The sequence below is a fragment of the Mustela lutreola genome, chromosome 18, assembly GCF_030435805.1.
Source record: "Mustela lutreola isolate mMusLut2 chromosome 18, mMusLut2.pri, whole genome shotgun sequence".
NCBI classification, from domain to species: Eukaryota; Metazoa; Chordata; class Mammalia; order Carnivora; family Mustelidae; genus Mustela; species Mustela lutreola.
Window position 1 is genome coordinate 10,395,663 of NC_081307.1, and position 15,987 is coordinate 10,411,649.

The 15,987-nt window shown below is 40.6% G+C and overlaps 1 protein-coding gene across 4 annotated transcripts in view; it reads right to left on the bottom strand.

The window, feature by feature from the left end:
• Positions 1–15,987, bottom strand: part of UNC5D (unc-5 netrin receptor D) — a 544,123-nt gene that overhangs the window by 107,249 nt on the left and 420,887 nt on the right. For 2 of the 4 annotated variants that reach the window (XM_059156224.1, XM_059156223.1), the window contains exons 5-7: positions 5,282–5,462; positions 4,274–4,441; positions 2,366–2,530 (exon numbers count right to left, since the gene is read on the bottom strand). In XM_059156224.1, the coding sequence (XP_059012207.1) occupies positions 2,366–2,530; positions 4,274–4,441; positions 5,282–5,462 (514 nt within the window). The remainder of the gene's footprint in view (positions 1–2,365; positions 2,531–4,273; positions 4,442–5,281; positions 5,463–15,987) is intronic. The other 2 variants (XM_059156226.1, XM_059156225.1) reach the window with 1 other exon arrangement.

Sequence of the window (15,987 nt, forward strand, 5' to 3'; positions counted from 1 at the left end):
TATAATTTATAATTATATATTATATATAATACATATTTTATATATATATATATATATATATATATATATATATAATTAAACTGAGCCAAGCTCAGTTTAAGGCATAACCATCCCCTGAGTAAGAGAATTCTCCTGCCTAACTGTCTTTGAACTGAGACATTTGCCTCTAAAGATTTTGGACTTGCTGGCTTTTATAATCAAATGAGCCATTTCCATATATATATATGGAATATATATATGGAATACATATATGGAATAATTTATTTTTCTATTATATATATGTATATGGAAATGGCTCATTTATATATAGTTTATTATATATAAATATGTTATATATAAATACAAAGATATATATGTACATATAAAAATATATATATTTATAATTTATATAATTCATAATTTAATAAGGTATATATGTATTAAGGGGTGCGTGTGTGTGTGTTTATACAGCTTTCAAATTTGAGACTTGAGGTCTAGGCTGACCAGGACACTTTAAGGACTGGTAATTCCTTTCAGCTCTAAAGACAACTCTTACTCAAATGACAAATGCCTGGTACACCACAGTATAAGCGTGAATAGATAATATTCACATATCTGACAATTCTTTCTTCCCTCAAGGGCTAACGATTGTCTGCTTCCAGCAGTACTTCAAAGACCAAGTTTTAGCCACAGATTTCCCCCAGGTGCACATCTCATCGATGGTTGATAGAGAGGGTTATTACTATGATCATCTAAAATTCAGCCAGTAGCCAAAGAGTTATACTGTCAGCAGTTCTTTAGAAGACAGCCAAGATTCACAGTCCTAACTATATCAAAATATATGGCTCTGTGTTAAAAAAACAGACCTCAAAGGTCTATTTCAGAAAATGTGGTGGTAGTCAAGGATGGTCAAAAACACATTTCCTTAAACCTCTTTGCTACCGAGTTTGTGTTAAATTTCCTAACACTTTAGGAGAGAGAAAAAGGCATTCAGAGGAAGGCCAGTGGTTGGAAAACTAGAAAGCATGGCTCTGCCCTCACAGACAGCTTCTGATACAGTTTCTGGCACTGAATTGTGTGGGGCCTTTAGTACTTGGAGTTGAGAAAATAAAGGCACTATGGGCATCAAAAGTGGTCATTTCAAAGTAGTAATCATTTTTGCTAATGTTTTAAGTACCTAAATTTATTGTGAGAATACAATAGCATGTTTGAATATCCTTGCTCGGAAGGCTATCCAGAAGGCGATGCAGAAAAGTAGATCCAACTCAGACATTCCCTTCATACTGTCATTTTCCTAAATAGCAACACATATTCCTGAAAAGGTGACCAACTATTGAGCTATATTATTTTTTGCTGGCTATCTTCCAGGAAGGCTACTTAGTTCTAGAGAATGAATGTGTCCCAAATCTCCTGTTTCTTAAGGACCTAAAAGCAAAGTCAACACACCTTAGCTCATCTGAGTCGGCAAGCGAAGAAGGGATTCGTATTTACTGAGCCCCTACTCTGTGCCATGAAATACTCACATATATTCTTTTATCATTTAGACTTTCTAATAACAGAGTTTTTGATACTTACATGGAGGAATTAAGCGGTTGGGTGACATGCCCAGGTCACAAAGCTTGTATAAGGGACAGCACCAAAAACCTGTCTATATGATGCTTTGATCCTCCCATACTTTCTTACCTGGTCAGACTGTCACCTGGAGATGGTGATATTATAACCTTAGGAATAGAGCAAAGGCTTGGGAGTTTTGAACTGGACATTTTATTTTGGTACAAAACCACCCATATCCTCAAGGGTCATTTCCCCCCCCTATTTGTAAGGTAACGGTCACAATACATGTCCTTTGCCACAGAACCATGGTCTCTGGAGATTATTAAAATATAAATATGGTATATAGATACATATATATGTAAAACAGTAAAAAATATATAGTAAATATATATAATACAAAATTTATAAAATACAAAATATATTAGATAAAAAATAAATGCTTTACAGTGCTGCGAAATTCTTGGCCTCAATAAAAGCATAAGGTGATCAGTAACAGAATGTCACCAAACTTTAAAATGGTGGCTAGTGAAAGAAAAGAACTGCTGAGCTAAAAAGCAACGTTAACCACTTTCTGAAATCAGCGCTCTTAAAACATTATTGGTTAGATTAGTAAGTATGCACCTTTAAGGAAGTAACAGTGAGACAATATTTAAAATGACCCTGTCACTCCTAAAAATGTATTGGGTCACTTTTTCTACTCTTCTCACTCATTTTCTTTTTGCTCTCGGAGAAGGATTTCACGTTCTGCTCATGTGTTCGAGCAAATGAATGGTCACGACATTTCTTTCCAAGTTGTGGACAAACACTGAAAATGTGAAACAGAAGGTGTTACCTAGAATGCAGAGACCATCTGTACAGTTTTCAGATTCCTGGCTTAGCCCTTCACAGAACTTGCCCCCGTTCCTTGGGGGTGGGGCCGTGCACTCCCGAATCCGCAAATGCTCGCACTCTGGGCTGCAGACCGACCATTCGCTCCACACTTCCCAGCTCCCATCCACTTCAAGGGAAACAAAAGGAACCACCATTAGAATGATGCGGGCAGCTCTCAGGAGACTCACCCCAGGACTGCTGTTGTTCTTATAGCTGGATTTTTAAAGAAATCATCACTACCACCAAAAAAAAAAAAAAAAAAAAAAATCTGTTTATCTTCTCTCCATAGTTTCTTTCCTAAAGACAGAGACTAACAAAAGCCGTGGTGTAATTCTCTGCCTATTTCAGGAGGAGACCAGTTACTGAATTTAGGCAAGCATTCGCATGATCAGTGCCCCTGGGGTGGCTAATAATGTCATTACCCGTTCTTTCCCAGTCTTGCATGCCCAAGTACATCTTAGATGGACAGATAAAGTATATGGCGGTGATCACCAGTTCCTAGTGGGTTGACAGTTCAGAACAGAGAGTAGAACAAACTATCTTTAAGCCCTAAAAGCCCTAAACAATAAGAAGTTAAACCTATATATATATTGACAGTATTAAAGTAAAACAGGTCAGTCAAACCCCAAGATACCAGGACTTACATAAATAGAATTTCGTGGGTCACAGATTGCTGCTCTATGTAGAAATGAACACACTGATTTTAATTCCACTAAAAATTGACCCTAGAGATTATGGCAGCTGTTGGAGGCAATTGTCCCATTACCTCCTAGGAATAGTCCAACCACGTTTATGTGGGTTAAGATAGATTGTGCAATTTTTAATCTAGAGCAATGAGTCGAGAAGAGGGTAACCTAAAAAATACTGAACTTGAAGCAAAATGTCCGACTACTTGTCTCAGTTATGTTCACAAATTGGCTCCTGGGCAATCCCTTAGCCTTACTTTACTGTTTCTGTCAAGTGGGGGCTAATAAAACTCACAACACAGAGTTAAATGACATTACATGTGTAAAAGTATCTTGCACAGTACCTGGCACATAGTAAGCACTCAATAAATGTTTACTGGATACGAGTTTAAAAGGAAACTCCAAGAAACAGCTGCTGGCAGAGCCGCAGCTTAGCTCTCAGCGGAACTAGATCTGAAATTTTAAAGACCCGAGGCTCAAGTCCAGTGTCCTTGGAGTTAATGTTTTATAACGCATGTGAGACCCAGGATCAATTTATTTCTCAGTGGGAGGATACGCTTTCCAGAAAGAAAGTCATCTTCCATCTCATCTACTCCTCATTGTAGAAATTGGGTTAGAGCCAGTAAGAGATGAACAAAAGAGCTTATAAGAGCCATATTTGGTCAATGAAGCTTCTACAGAAAGGAAGGCAAACACAGACCACATGTAAAATAGAAACTGCTGTGATATTGTATGATCTCCGCCAACTGCACTGGAAATAAATACAACGCCGAGAAGGTTAGTTGATTGGTAAGTGATGAAGATGGGGCCAATTTCTGCTACCTGCTTTGTGCTCATGGACAACGCCATCTTTGTTATCGTATAAGTGCCACCCGATGGGAGAACCCAAGGAGAGAAGGGAAGGCTGAGCCTGACTCGACACGGGTGATATGGAAATACTTCAAAGACTTTGGCGTGTTGATGGTGAGTGTCCAGGATCACGTGAATGAATATTAAACATTTGTACGCCCCCAAATGGAGGCCTCTCACCCAGGTGCTCGCTATCCCAGCATTTTGGACAAAGGCTGCATTGTGAGACGGTGGGAGAGGATAACTTTGGGAAGGAAGGTTCTACTCAGGGCTTCCCACCAGCTTACTAGTGTTGGTGGGTCAGAAGGGGAAAAGGGAAGCTACACATATCTCACCAGGACAAAGAGAAGTGCAGGTTATTTTCTGCACTGACATTCCCTCACAAAAGGCCCCACCATTGAGAGGAGCTGGGTTGGTGCAGGTCCGGGAACGTTTCTGCCATCCTCTACCACAGCGAACATTGCAGGCTGACCACTCTGTCCAGGAAGACCAGCCTCCATTCACTGAGAGAGAAAAGTGGGGAGGGGAGAAAGAAAGGAGAGAGGTTTTTACTGATTGCCTACTATGTGCAAGCCACTGCGCCGGGTGTTGTGAGTTCGGCATAAAGGGACCAAGAGACCCTGCGGACCCGACTGTCCGCTCCATCATGAGGCAACAGTGGGGCTCAGCCCGTCTCTATCCCTCTGTCTACTCATCTGATAGGAGAGGGACCCAGAGAGTTTCCTCTGTGGGAAATTATGAAAAACGGGAAGAAGTCATCAGCATTATCTCCAAAGCACTTGAAAAGCCAGAGTACAGGCGGAAAATATCAGCATTTGAATTTCTATTACTTTAAGTGCTTCAGAAATAAATCCCAGGGCTCTTCTGTGGTGAAAGGGAATACCTTTACTTAAATAGCTGGGAAGTTCTTTTATCAGATACCTGAGATATTCAGCACATGGTAATGTTTGTTTCTGGTGGATTTCCTGTGCCAGTAGAGGAAGTGCCCACAGCAGGTCTGGGGAGGATGGGGGTGGATGCCAGATTTGGGAAGGGTGGGAGGCAGAAGCTGCCCACTTCACTTCTTTTCAAATATAAACACGATGGGAGAAAATGAACGGCTTTTAAAATAATTTTTTTAAAAGAGGGATCGGAAATGTCACTCTCTCACAGAAGTCCAGGACTGGAGGGAAGAGCAAACACATCTCCCCGACCAAGTGGGAGAGGCAGGAGAGAGCACGGTAGTGGATGACCCCTGAAGTCCTTTCAGCTCTAAACGATGGAAGCTGTAATGAAATACACATCCCTCTCCTTCTCTGCTTTCCGTCCTCCCTACCCATTCCTGGCCTTTGGGCTGGTCTTACCATAAACCACCACGGTGGCTGACAGGCTCCTCCTCTTGGCCACGATGTTGGCTGCCATGCAGGTGTAATTGCCTGAGTCCGAGAGCCTCGCCTGCCGGATGATGAGGTTGTGGTCAGCCCTGGTGTCAATGTTCTCGTCTTGCTCGGAGTCGATGGGCTCCTCATTCTTCAGCCACTCCACCTATATGAAGAAAAGAACGCTTCCTGGTCATGAAAAAGAAAAAGAACTCTTTTCTGGAATTGCTAGGTGAGCAGTTCTAGTGTGGGGGAGATACACATTCCTAACATATAGAGCAACGGCACTGAATTTTTCCATATCTCATCCCTTTTACTTAGGCCATCTGGTATATTCAGGAAATGACTACTTGATTCAGTACATGATATGCACTGACTTTGACCCCATTTTTTTAAAAAGGCAGTGAAGGAGGGAAAAGAGGAGACTACAATTAGGTCATTTCATTATATTTCATTTTATTGCAACACGGATGACGACGACTATGTTTCCATGACAAGTCCAATAGGGAGCTCAGAAAATCAACACACATTGCAGAACTTTGTGCTGAGAGGATATTTATGTTGTCCCACAAGGTTTCAGGTCAATGTCTGCATTTAAACACATTTTAAGAAAGGTGGAATGGGGCGCCTGGGTGGCTGAGTTGGTTAAGCAGCCAACTCTTGGTCTGGTCTCAGCTCAGGTGATGATCTCTGAGTGCTGGCACGGAGCCCTGCCCCAGGCTCTGTGCTCAGAGAGGTAGTCTGCTTTCCCCTTCTTCTCCTACTACCTCTCCCCCTGCTTGCGCTCTCTCTGTCCCTCTCTCTTCCTAAAATAAACATTAAAAAAAATTTTTTTTAAAGGTGTGATAATGTATAAAGGCCAATATAATACAGATTTGGGCAATCATAGGGATTAAAATCCAAATCTCAGTGTTCTCTAGTCTTGGAGATACATTTCTCTAGTGATCAGTTATGTTAAAAACTCCTTCAATTATCCAACAGACATTTAGGCTGGGTTAAATGCCCAGCACACTTAAGGCCCAGCTTCTCTTCTGGAAGAGAGGACTTCTCTGAGCACAGACTAGTCCCATCTCTGATATACTTTCTCTAGTTTGCTCTTGGAGAACCTATTTCCCTCTTTCTAGTTCTGCTGAAATCCTACTGTTGACCCAAATGTCACTTTCCTTGGATATCTGGAGAAGACAGAGATGGAACCTTCTGCTCCCTGGATCGTCACCCCCCCCCCTCCCAGATAGAATTCACCACCCTTAGTGCCCCTCTTTTATCAAAAGGGCCAGCTTCACCCCTGAACTGCCTACCTTCTCACTGTGTCCTGCTTCCACATCTAAACAACCTCTCCACTCTCTAGTGCCATCTTGGTAGCACTAGATGTATCTCATTTGACAACAACCATTTAGCTCTACGTATCAGCGTATATTATACGCAGATATTTAACAGACACATTAAAACCATAATTTAACACAGAAAAGCTATAGCAGTAACTACCCCAGAGAGACACCACACAGTAGCAAATGCGTTGGGGGACTTTCCCTCACACCCTGCCCAGCATTAGCGCAGGTGATTCAAAGTTGGTTTTGGAATAAGATACCTCATTGCTGTTTAAATCCAAGGAATTCTAATTTCCAATAAACAAGTGGCATCTGTTGTACAACAGTTTGGTTTTGTAAGGATTTGTTGGTCTCTGTGATGAAATTTACCCCAAGTACTCCCCCATTAACAAGAGTTCAGAGTACCAAAACATCACCATCCAAAAACTACCCTCCAAGAGGTCAATTTTGGAAAAGAAAGTGACACAAAATAGCTAAAGAAGCGATCTGAGAACTGCTTTTACATGTCAGGAAGAGAAGAAAAAGGAATGTGGTTCAGGGCCACGAAGTAAAGAGGAAAGGGTGACTACCAGCCTGAGTTCCTGAAGGGGTCACTGGGTGCCAGCCTGGAGGAGGCACAGGCACTAATGATGACCACCCTCCTCCGACCCAGGTAATCTGTGCTCCCTCTGCTCCTGCCCTTCTGGACTCCTTCCAGTCCTAGAAAGTTCAAAGCAAGTTCCCACTTCAGGGCCTTAACATTGCTGATTCCTTTGCCTGGAAAGCCTTTCCCATAAGCACCCTCACGGCTCAATCTCACTTTTCATTCAAATCTTCGATAACGGTTACCTCCTCAGAGAGGTCTTGCCTAATAGACCTTTTTCCTAAGCAGCCTCCCTTCCTGCTCCACTACTCTGTCCAATCTGCTTTAATCTTCTAATATTTATCTCTACCTCATTGTCTTAAAGATAGTAATGTCTTTTGTTCTTGTAATGGTAATGCTAGGAATTTACTAAAGGGAAGTATTAGGGATACAACAAGGATCTCAACACAGTAAATTATTTTTGGTAGAGAAAGGGAGGGAGGGGAAAGAAAACATATGCCAAAGCCACATGCCAAACCGAGCTTTGTTTAAATAAATCATGATGCAACAATATGATTTAATGTTATGTAGACATGGAAAGTCATGATTTCAAGTTGTGAAAACATAGAAAATGCTCCTAATACATGAAAGAGTCAAAATGCAAAATTATATGTTTAGTGCTATCATAAATTCATAAAACAAAAAAAAAAATCATGAACATATATATACTTAAAAAATGGAAGAAAAATGCAATATGTTCAGAGAGGTTTTAAGAAAAACCTTTTCTTCCTGGTGGTTAATTGTGGCACATTCAACTGAAAGCTATTTAGTAATCTGACAAAATCATTTTAGCTTAAAAAATCTCTCTTAATTACCATGTGGCGCAGTGGTTTTCAAATTTATATTTAACCATAGAATGTTTCCCTCAGTCTAATGCTTATCAGAAAGCCCAAGATGAAAAAAGAGATTAGGAAATTTCTTGTAACTGCTGAAGAAGTGAGGGTATGGGAGCCACAGATGTGAGGGACCCTACACTGCATTAACATGGCCATTCCCAGAGCCACTGCTGGCAGAACTCGGGGAGAGATCATTCTTATCCTTCCCTATGTCAATCATGCCCTGCAGAGATGTTCAGTACACAACCTGTACCACCATATAAGTTGCCCCCACCATGCTATCTACCCCCTATCCACCCATATGGACCATGGACATATGCAATGGTCTGCTGCTGGGTCTCCCCAGCTCATAGTGTGAAAAACACTGTTACAGGATGTATTTGATATCATAGTTATATACACGTTGTGGTACACTCAGGTGTTTATGGTGTCCTGACTGAGGTCCCTCAATCCAATTATGTCTATAAACAAGCGGTGCATTAGGACACTCCTGACAGTGGGACTGTTTTTTTTATCTGTAAACTAATAGTTTATCCATTAAACTGATGGCAGGATCTTTATGAGGAAATCAGTTTGGTATTTTCTGGGCTTATAAAAATGACAAATTGCTTTTGGATTTACGCTTTTGTCACTTAGAGAAATTTTAAAACATTTTTGATGAGCTAAGTGCTCTTAATGTTGAGTAGTTTAATAAATAAGTTTAAAAAAAGCATGCCCTACACCAGCAATTGCAAACTCAAATGTTCCTGGGGGCCAGGGAGGGATCATAAACTTACAGAAGTGGCCCTGGGTGCAAGACATCCATGAACATCGCTTGCATATTAAAAACAAGGGGCTGCTCATTTCCCCAAAGGAATGAGCTCACTCTCATTTGTCTTAAAAAATGTTTTCACTTTCTGTCTCTTTTGTTTTTACCACTTGAGGTAGAAACATAACTATTAAAAAAAAAAAGAAGAAGAAGAAGAAAAGAAAGAAAGAAAAAACCCACAAGTAGAATGAAAGAGATAATGAGCTCATTTTGCTTAAAAATCTCTTGCTTTAAAAGTATCATAGTGGCCTTTCAGTTTCTGGAATATGGAGCCTCCATGTCAGGGTGTATGGGAGCCGCCATTATGGCGGCCGCCATTTATGACAAAATGTAGAAGACAGGACTCGTGCAGCCACCAGTCAGTTTCAGACCGTGGCTACCAGTATAACCAGAGCTTCCAACTCTCATGAGAAAATCAGGGTCACCTAGTCTCATGTAATATTTCTTGATTCTAACACGATGGCTCAAAAATCTATTGCAAGGGCCAAAGAAAATACATCCAGGAACTAGACCCACTCCCTCTTCTCCACAGATATAACCCATCAGCCTCCTGACCACTCATGTATGTTCCCACATAGAAGGGCTTGGCGTCCTTCACTGAAGTTAATTCCTTTCCATTAGCTCTGCCTCCCCGTCATCCAAAAATGGTTTGGCTCATATGTATCATATGCCACTCTCCAGGCTTTCTCCTGGAAATGTCTGACAAGTATCATAAGGGCATGAATATTGAGTTGGAAAATTATTTTACAAGAGGTTGCCAACACTGAGAGCACCTTCATTAAGCCCTTAACAGAAGCAACACAAATTTCCAAATTAGCATTATGGGATCAATACATTGACTGTCTTGAGGCTAACGGACATTTGTATCACTAAAGCCAAATGACCTTGTGCTCACAGGTCGTCTCTTTGACAGAGAGGTTTACCAGTCCAGAAGGTTGTTAGAGGCATTCACTCCTCGGAGAAACAATGCTTCATATTTCTCCCTATGAGGTTTAGATGGATAATCCCAGTTAGGCATGTGTGTGAAGAAACTAGTTACTTAGAGGTAATGAGCTTATGGATTTGCAGGACGCCCGCATCTATTAGCATAGTGTTATGTACAGATGGTCTGCAATTTGTAGATTTTTCCAGTTGATAAACAAATCTGGAAAAGCAGACCATCAAAGACAATTAGATTTCGTGCCAGACAGCAGGTTCCTGATCCGTCATTCTGGTTAGCTGAGGACCGAATATAAGTGATTGACGAGTATAGGTTTTCTCAACAACAGGTGACAAGGTGCAATTGGATGGGGAGGGAACCTCCTTTGGAAGAGCAATGGACTAATGCTTTGTGGGGGCTTCCCTTATCTGAGACCTGGGTTATAGGTGAAAATGTTCGCACGAGACCTAACATTTCATCCCTATGGACCTTTTGTCCGAGACATCTATGAATGTATACACATATACCTTATACTTAAATGTTTGTTTCCATCAAACATTATGTTAGAATTTAATGCCCCTGCTCTTGTTCTTAATATTTCATAAAAGAATGAGAAGGCAGTGTTACTAAACTTTCAAAAATGTAAAAAAACAAAACAAAACAAAACAAACAAAACTAGAAAGAAAAAGCAATTTTCATAGGCCAGCTCTCTTCCTATGCAGGATCCCAAACCACTTCTTTGAATTCTAGATAACATCACCCTGAAATTTTTCCTTAATATCCCAGAGAAAATGCCAGTGAGGACCATTTGTTGATATCATGTACCTCTCCGCCAATTCCAGTCTTCTGTCAGGATTTGCGAGACTGGTTATGAAATTAAGTTATTTATATGTATTACAGATGTAAACTCAGATTTATGACTTAGGAAGGTTCTCCATTTACTCATTGCCTGTGATCATCTTCTTTCTGAAAATGACTCAGTGGCATGTTCCTTAAGAATACGAACAATGTTTTAAATATTTTTATCTCTTTCACAGAACCTACTTCCCAGGATGTTCAATGGCATCTCTTAAATACATTTTCTTTTTTTTTTTTTAAGGTTTAAATATTTATTTATTTATTTTTAAAATACATTTTCTAGCTCAAATTGATGTGCTTACAAATTTAGAGACTGGTGTGCTATACTTGCAGACATACAATAAAACTTCAAGCTGCGCTGTGAGGGTCAAAGGAGAAGGAGAAGGCTATCCTTGCTTTAGATCCCGGAGTTGAGTGCAGATATGATACAGAACACAGACATTGTTAGTGAAGTTGGTTTTTGTTTTTTTTTTTTTTAAGATTTTATTTATTTGACAGACAGAGATCACAAGTAGGCAGAGAGGCAGGCAGAGACAGAGAGGGGAAGCAGGCTCCCTGCTGAGCAGAGCACCCGATATGGGGCTTGATCCGATGACCTTGGGATCATGACCTGAGCCAACGGCAGAGGCTTTCACCCACTGAACCACCCAGGAACCCCTAGCGAAGTTATTCTTAAATATATTCTGGGAGCCACTTCATAATGGTCTTATGTTGAATTTTATGTATTTGCTCCAAGTATGAATTATATAAGAGTAATTATTTATTTTTTTTCTTCCTACTACAATGAGGAATGGCTTGGGAAGGCCAGCCTGTAGGACACAGTGGAGAGAAAGACTACATTAGGGAGTAAGAGAGGAAGAGCCAGGCAAATATTGGAAGGGCACAGCAGTTCCCAATGTGGTCATTCCCTATGAAACATCTCAAACTTTCTGTGAAGTGCCCATCTTACAAAATAACAAATGTGATGACTTCTATGAGAAAACAGAAAGCAGAGGAATTCATTCTACCTGATAAGGGGCTAACTAAACCGAGTCAGCACCCAAGGATACCTTGCCCAGAGTTAGACACATAGTCAATGGCAGAGCCAGAATCGGAAACCGAGAGACTTGCTGGCAACAACTGTGCTCAGTCATCTCTACCATTTGCCAGATTTGGGCGGAATGACCATATGCTATTTGCAAAATTACACTGAAATAGAGAGGACTGGCACCGTCAAAGATAATTTTGTAGACATATTTCAGGATTTCATGATCATTCCTAAGAAAGAGCTATAAAAATTTTCTTGATAAAAGCCACGCTGTTGGAACAAGCGTATGTTCTCCTAGAGGCCTGATTTAAAGGATAGCTCTCATTCGAATGTGCACCTTCTGGTTACATTACACTAACGTGTCAGAATTGTGCAGGGTGTGGCCAGAGTTGTTTTGACATAAAAATTACTCAATATTTGTCCATATATAACTCATGAAAAGTCATGGTCGCTCTCTCAAGGATATCTGGTGTTTCATTGGCTTTTTGGCCAATGAGCAGAAATGAGTGGCGCACACAGTCCATGAAATCAGGCTGGGGCCATAGAGCCTGCAGTCCTAAAATATTTAAGAAGGCCAAGCGTATCCAAGTCCTTTGGGGGATATGTAGAAAAACGTTTGCTTTCCTGAGAAAAGGAGCAGGTATTTCTGGCCTTTTACCTGTTTGGGCACAAATGTGATTCTAAAGACATGACAGCCATCCTGGGACGATAAGCAAAAGGCAGGAAGCCACAGAGATGCTGGTGATGGTCTTGAGACTCCCAAGTCAATACATTGTGACACAAGACATTATCTCCTTTGATTTTAGAACTCCAAGGTACGCAAAGAAAAGATTTTCTTCCCATTTCACAGATTCTTTGACTTGCCTAATAGAGCATACTTGGAAAATGGCAGTACTCGAAGCAGTAGCCTCCAAATACTTTTTCTACCACAAAACACTTTCTTATGTCTTTTACTGACCACATAAAGTGCTGTTCTTCAACATTTTTCACAATTTGACTTGCCCTTCTCGAATAAGTCTGAACTGTGACTTTCCTATTGCATAGCGTGACATTCCTCTACTCATGATGGAGCATACTGTCCTTTTTTCTTTTTTTAAAAGATTTATTAGAGAGGAATCACATATGAGTGGGGGGAGGGTAGGAAGAGGGGAGAGGCAGAGTCCTTGCTGAGCAGAGAGTCCACTGTGGAGCTCGATCCCACAACCCTGAGATCATGACCTGAGCCAAAGCCAAGAGGTGGCATTCAACTGACGGAGCCACCCAGACGCCCCTGAGCTTACTGTTTTCTAAGGTTAGTTCAGGCCATTACTTGTTTTGCTGCTTTCAGATGAGATGTCACCTGTCCTCTCCTCTCTCCTTGATAATATTTCCTTCAAGTTATTTATAACCGTACTATCAGTTTTCCCCTTTCGTCTTCTTTTTCTTGCCAGACTGTATAGATTGATTTTAAAGCCACCTACACTGCAGTTTCTTCACTTTAGCTCTACTTATCTGATTATGCATCACAAAAGGAAGCAGAAATCCAGCTTAATTGTGAAGTCAGAGCAGCAGAACCGGGCAAATGATAGAAACCTAATGATCACAGTTTGAATTGCACTCGCTGATGCTGAAGGAAACGACAGACATGCAGAAGCTGGAATTCTGATGATGCAACTTGATGTTCTGACACCGTCTGCGTCTTGTCAGATCAGTGTCGCCCTTTAACTTCCCCCTTTTCAGTTATGAAAGTCAGGTGTAGTCTGTTATTTTCTTATTCATTTTGACAGGGAAAAGGGTCTCTGAGAAAGGGAACACCCGGATCCACTGTTTACCAAAAGTGTAACATGGTCACTAGTGAAGAAGGAGCCCTGCTTATGTTAAGGTAAATGTTTTATTTACATTTACGTTACGTAAATGTAAAAATGTAAATGTTAATGTAAAACATTTACAGGAAGGATGATCAGGGCAAAAGAGAAGATGGAACCGATGAAACGTCAATAGAAGGGGGAAAGAGAAGTGATGGGCAGGGGACCCATCAGGGGACGCACCTGCTACCATTTTTAGCTGTGTTTTCCACAGTGCGACACATCTTTGCTTATTCCCATCTGCTAGGGAAAAAGAAGATTCTGGGTTTGATCCTTTGATGAAGTAACACCTAGAAGATGCTTCCAAAGCTTGATATGCCAAGGAGTGACCATGATCATAGCATCTTGTGCCATTTCATTTTAAGAGACTATTTTAGGATGCGAAGAATTAACAGGATTGTAAAGAGTTGAGTTTCAGAGAGACTCAAAACTGTTTCTCTGTTCACATCTTCTCCCATAATTTCTACTATGTAAATCAGGTATAAAGATGGTGGCTTTTAACAGTTCCCTTTTCCTGTTCCTTGCTACCATGTAACATATACTCAAATGCTCAAGCACCGAGAAAATGGCAATTTTAAAGGATTAAAGACTCTAAACGTTCCTATCATAAACTGGTTTTGGAAGCTGACATCTGAGTTACATACAATTAGATAAAGATACACAAACACATATCACTTACATGTACATATATACACACCGCTTGAGAAATCTAGTCTGCTCAGAATAAAAATGTTTCCATCAGCCACAGTGAAAGGCTAATCATGAAATGATCTACAAAGGAAATGCATGGACAGATATGGATTAGCTTCCGTATATTGGGTGGCTGAGAATGAATTAGCATAATCATAAATTTGTTCCAATTACAGAAGGCAATTATCAGAGACCAGCGTACAGCATTATCAAAATGAAATCACCAAAGTGCATCTACATTCCAGGTAGATGCCATTGAGTTAATAGTGCTTAAAAAAAAAAAAAAAAAAGCTCTATATGCGTTCATCTTTCATCTCTTTGATTACTATACACTCCATACAAGCTCCCTTTTAGCTGACAGACACAAAGCCACTATGAAAGAAGAAAAATAATACACGCTGTACGAAAAAAAAAATCATGCTCAATATAATAACACAACTGTAAAGTCTAAAGTCTTGTATGGATAATTTCCCTAGATCAGTGGTTAAAGATAGAGCTTTTAAATTTTAGACAGTAATTCCCATCATCTCTTGTGTTCTCTCTGAAATATTGACTAAACCTGTCATCATCTGCTCCAAACAGAAGTTCTCTGTGCAGAAACTAGTGCTGTTTGGCTAGGGTGATTCTACTGCTGTTCATCCTGTTTTCGTTTTTGCCTTACCATCGTACAGAGAACCTGCTGCCTTGTTAACCACTGCCCATCTGGAAAGGGTCCAGGAGAGTTAAATCTATTTTGTAAAGAGGGCAACAGATTTAGTCTCCAAATTTTAGAGCTAAAAAAGGCAATTCAACTTAACTAGATAAGATTATACATACGTATTCGAGTGTGCCCAGGAAACAGACATGAAAGAGAGGCTCAAAAGAGGGCAGGTTATGGAGAAACACAGAAACCGTGTTTCTATTGTGATGACATACAGTGGGTTGTCCCGTTACAAAGGATGGCGGGTCCAGCAGAGCGGGAGGAGGGAAAAGAAGATAGACTCACATTTTACTTGTACTGATTGCTGTACAGTAGAGACTAGTCTAGGCTCTTCCACGTCTTTTTTTTTTTTTTTTTTAAAGATTTTATTTATTTATTTGACAGACAGATCACAAGTAGGCAGAGAGAGAGAGAGAGAGAGAAAGAGAGAGAGGAGGAAGCAGGCTCCCTGCTGAGCAGAGAGCCTAATGCGGGGCTTGATACCAGGATGCTGAGATCATGACCTGAGCTGAAAGCAGAGGCTTTAACCCACTGAGCCACCCAGATGCCCCTGCTCTTCCACATCTTAACCTACTTGCTGAACTGGGTACACTTATGTTTTTATACTTAAAAAGTAACTGAGAAGGCAAGAACTGAAATATTCAAATATGCTGAAAATTCTAGCGACTTAAATCAATACACAAAAACTCTTTCTCTTTTCATAGCTGCGTCTCTCGAATTCTTTGGCAAATGCTCATTCCCTATCATGACATTTCAAATGGGCTTCCACTCCATTGACTCACTGGAATTGCTCTTGCTAAGGCCACCAGTGACCTCCAACTTTCTACATGTTCTCTATGCTCAAATTTTCTCTTTCATTTTTTTTTTTAAGATTTTATTTATTTATTTGACAGAGAGAGACACAGCAAGAGAGGAAACATAAGCAGAAGAAATGGGAGAGGGAGAAGCAGGCTTTCTCCTGAGCAGGGAGGCCAAAGTGGGTCTCAATCCCAGGACCATGGGATAATGACCAGAGCTGAAGATAGACGCTTAACAACTGAGCCACCCAGGTGCCCCCCA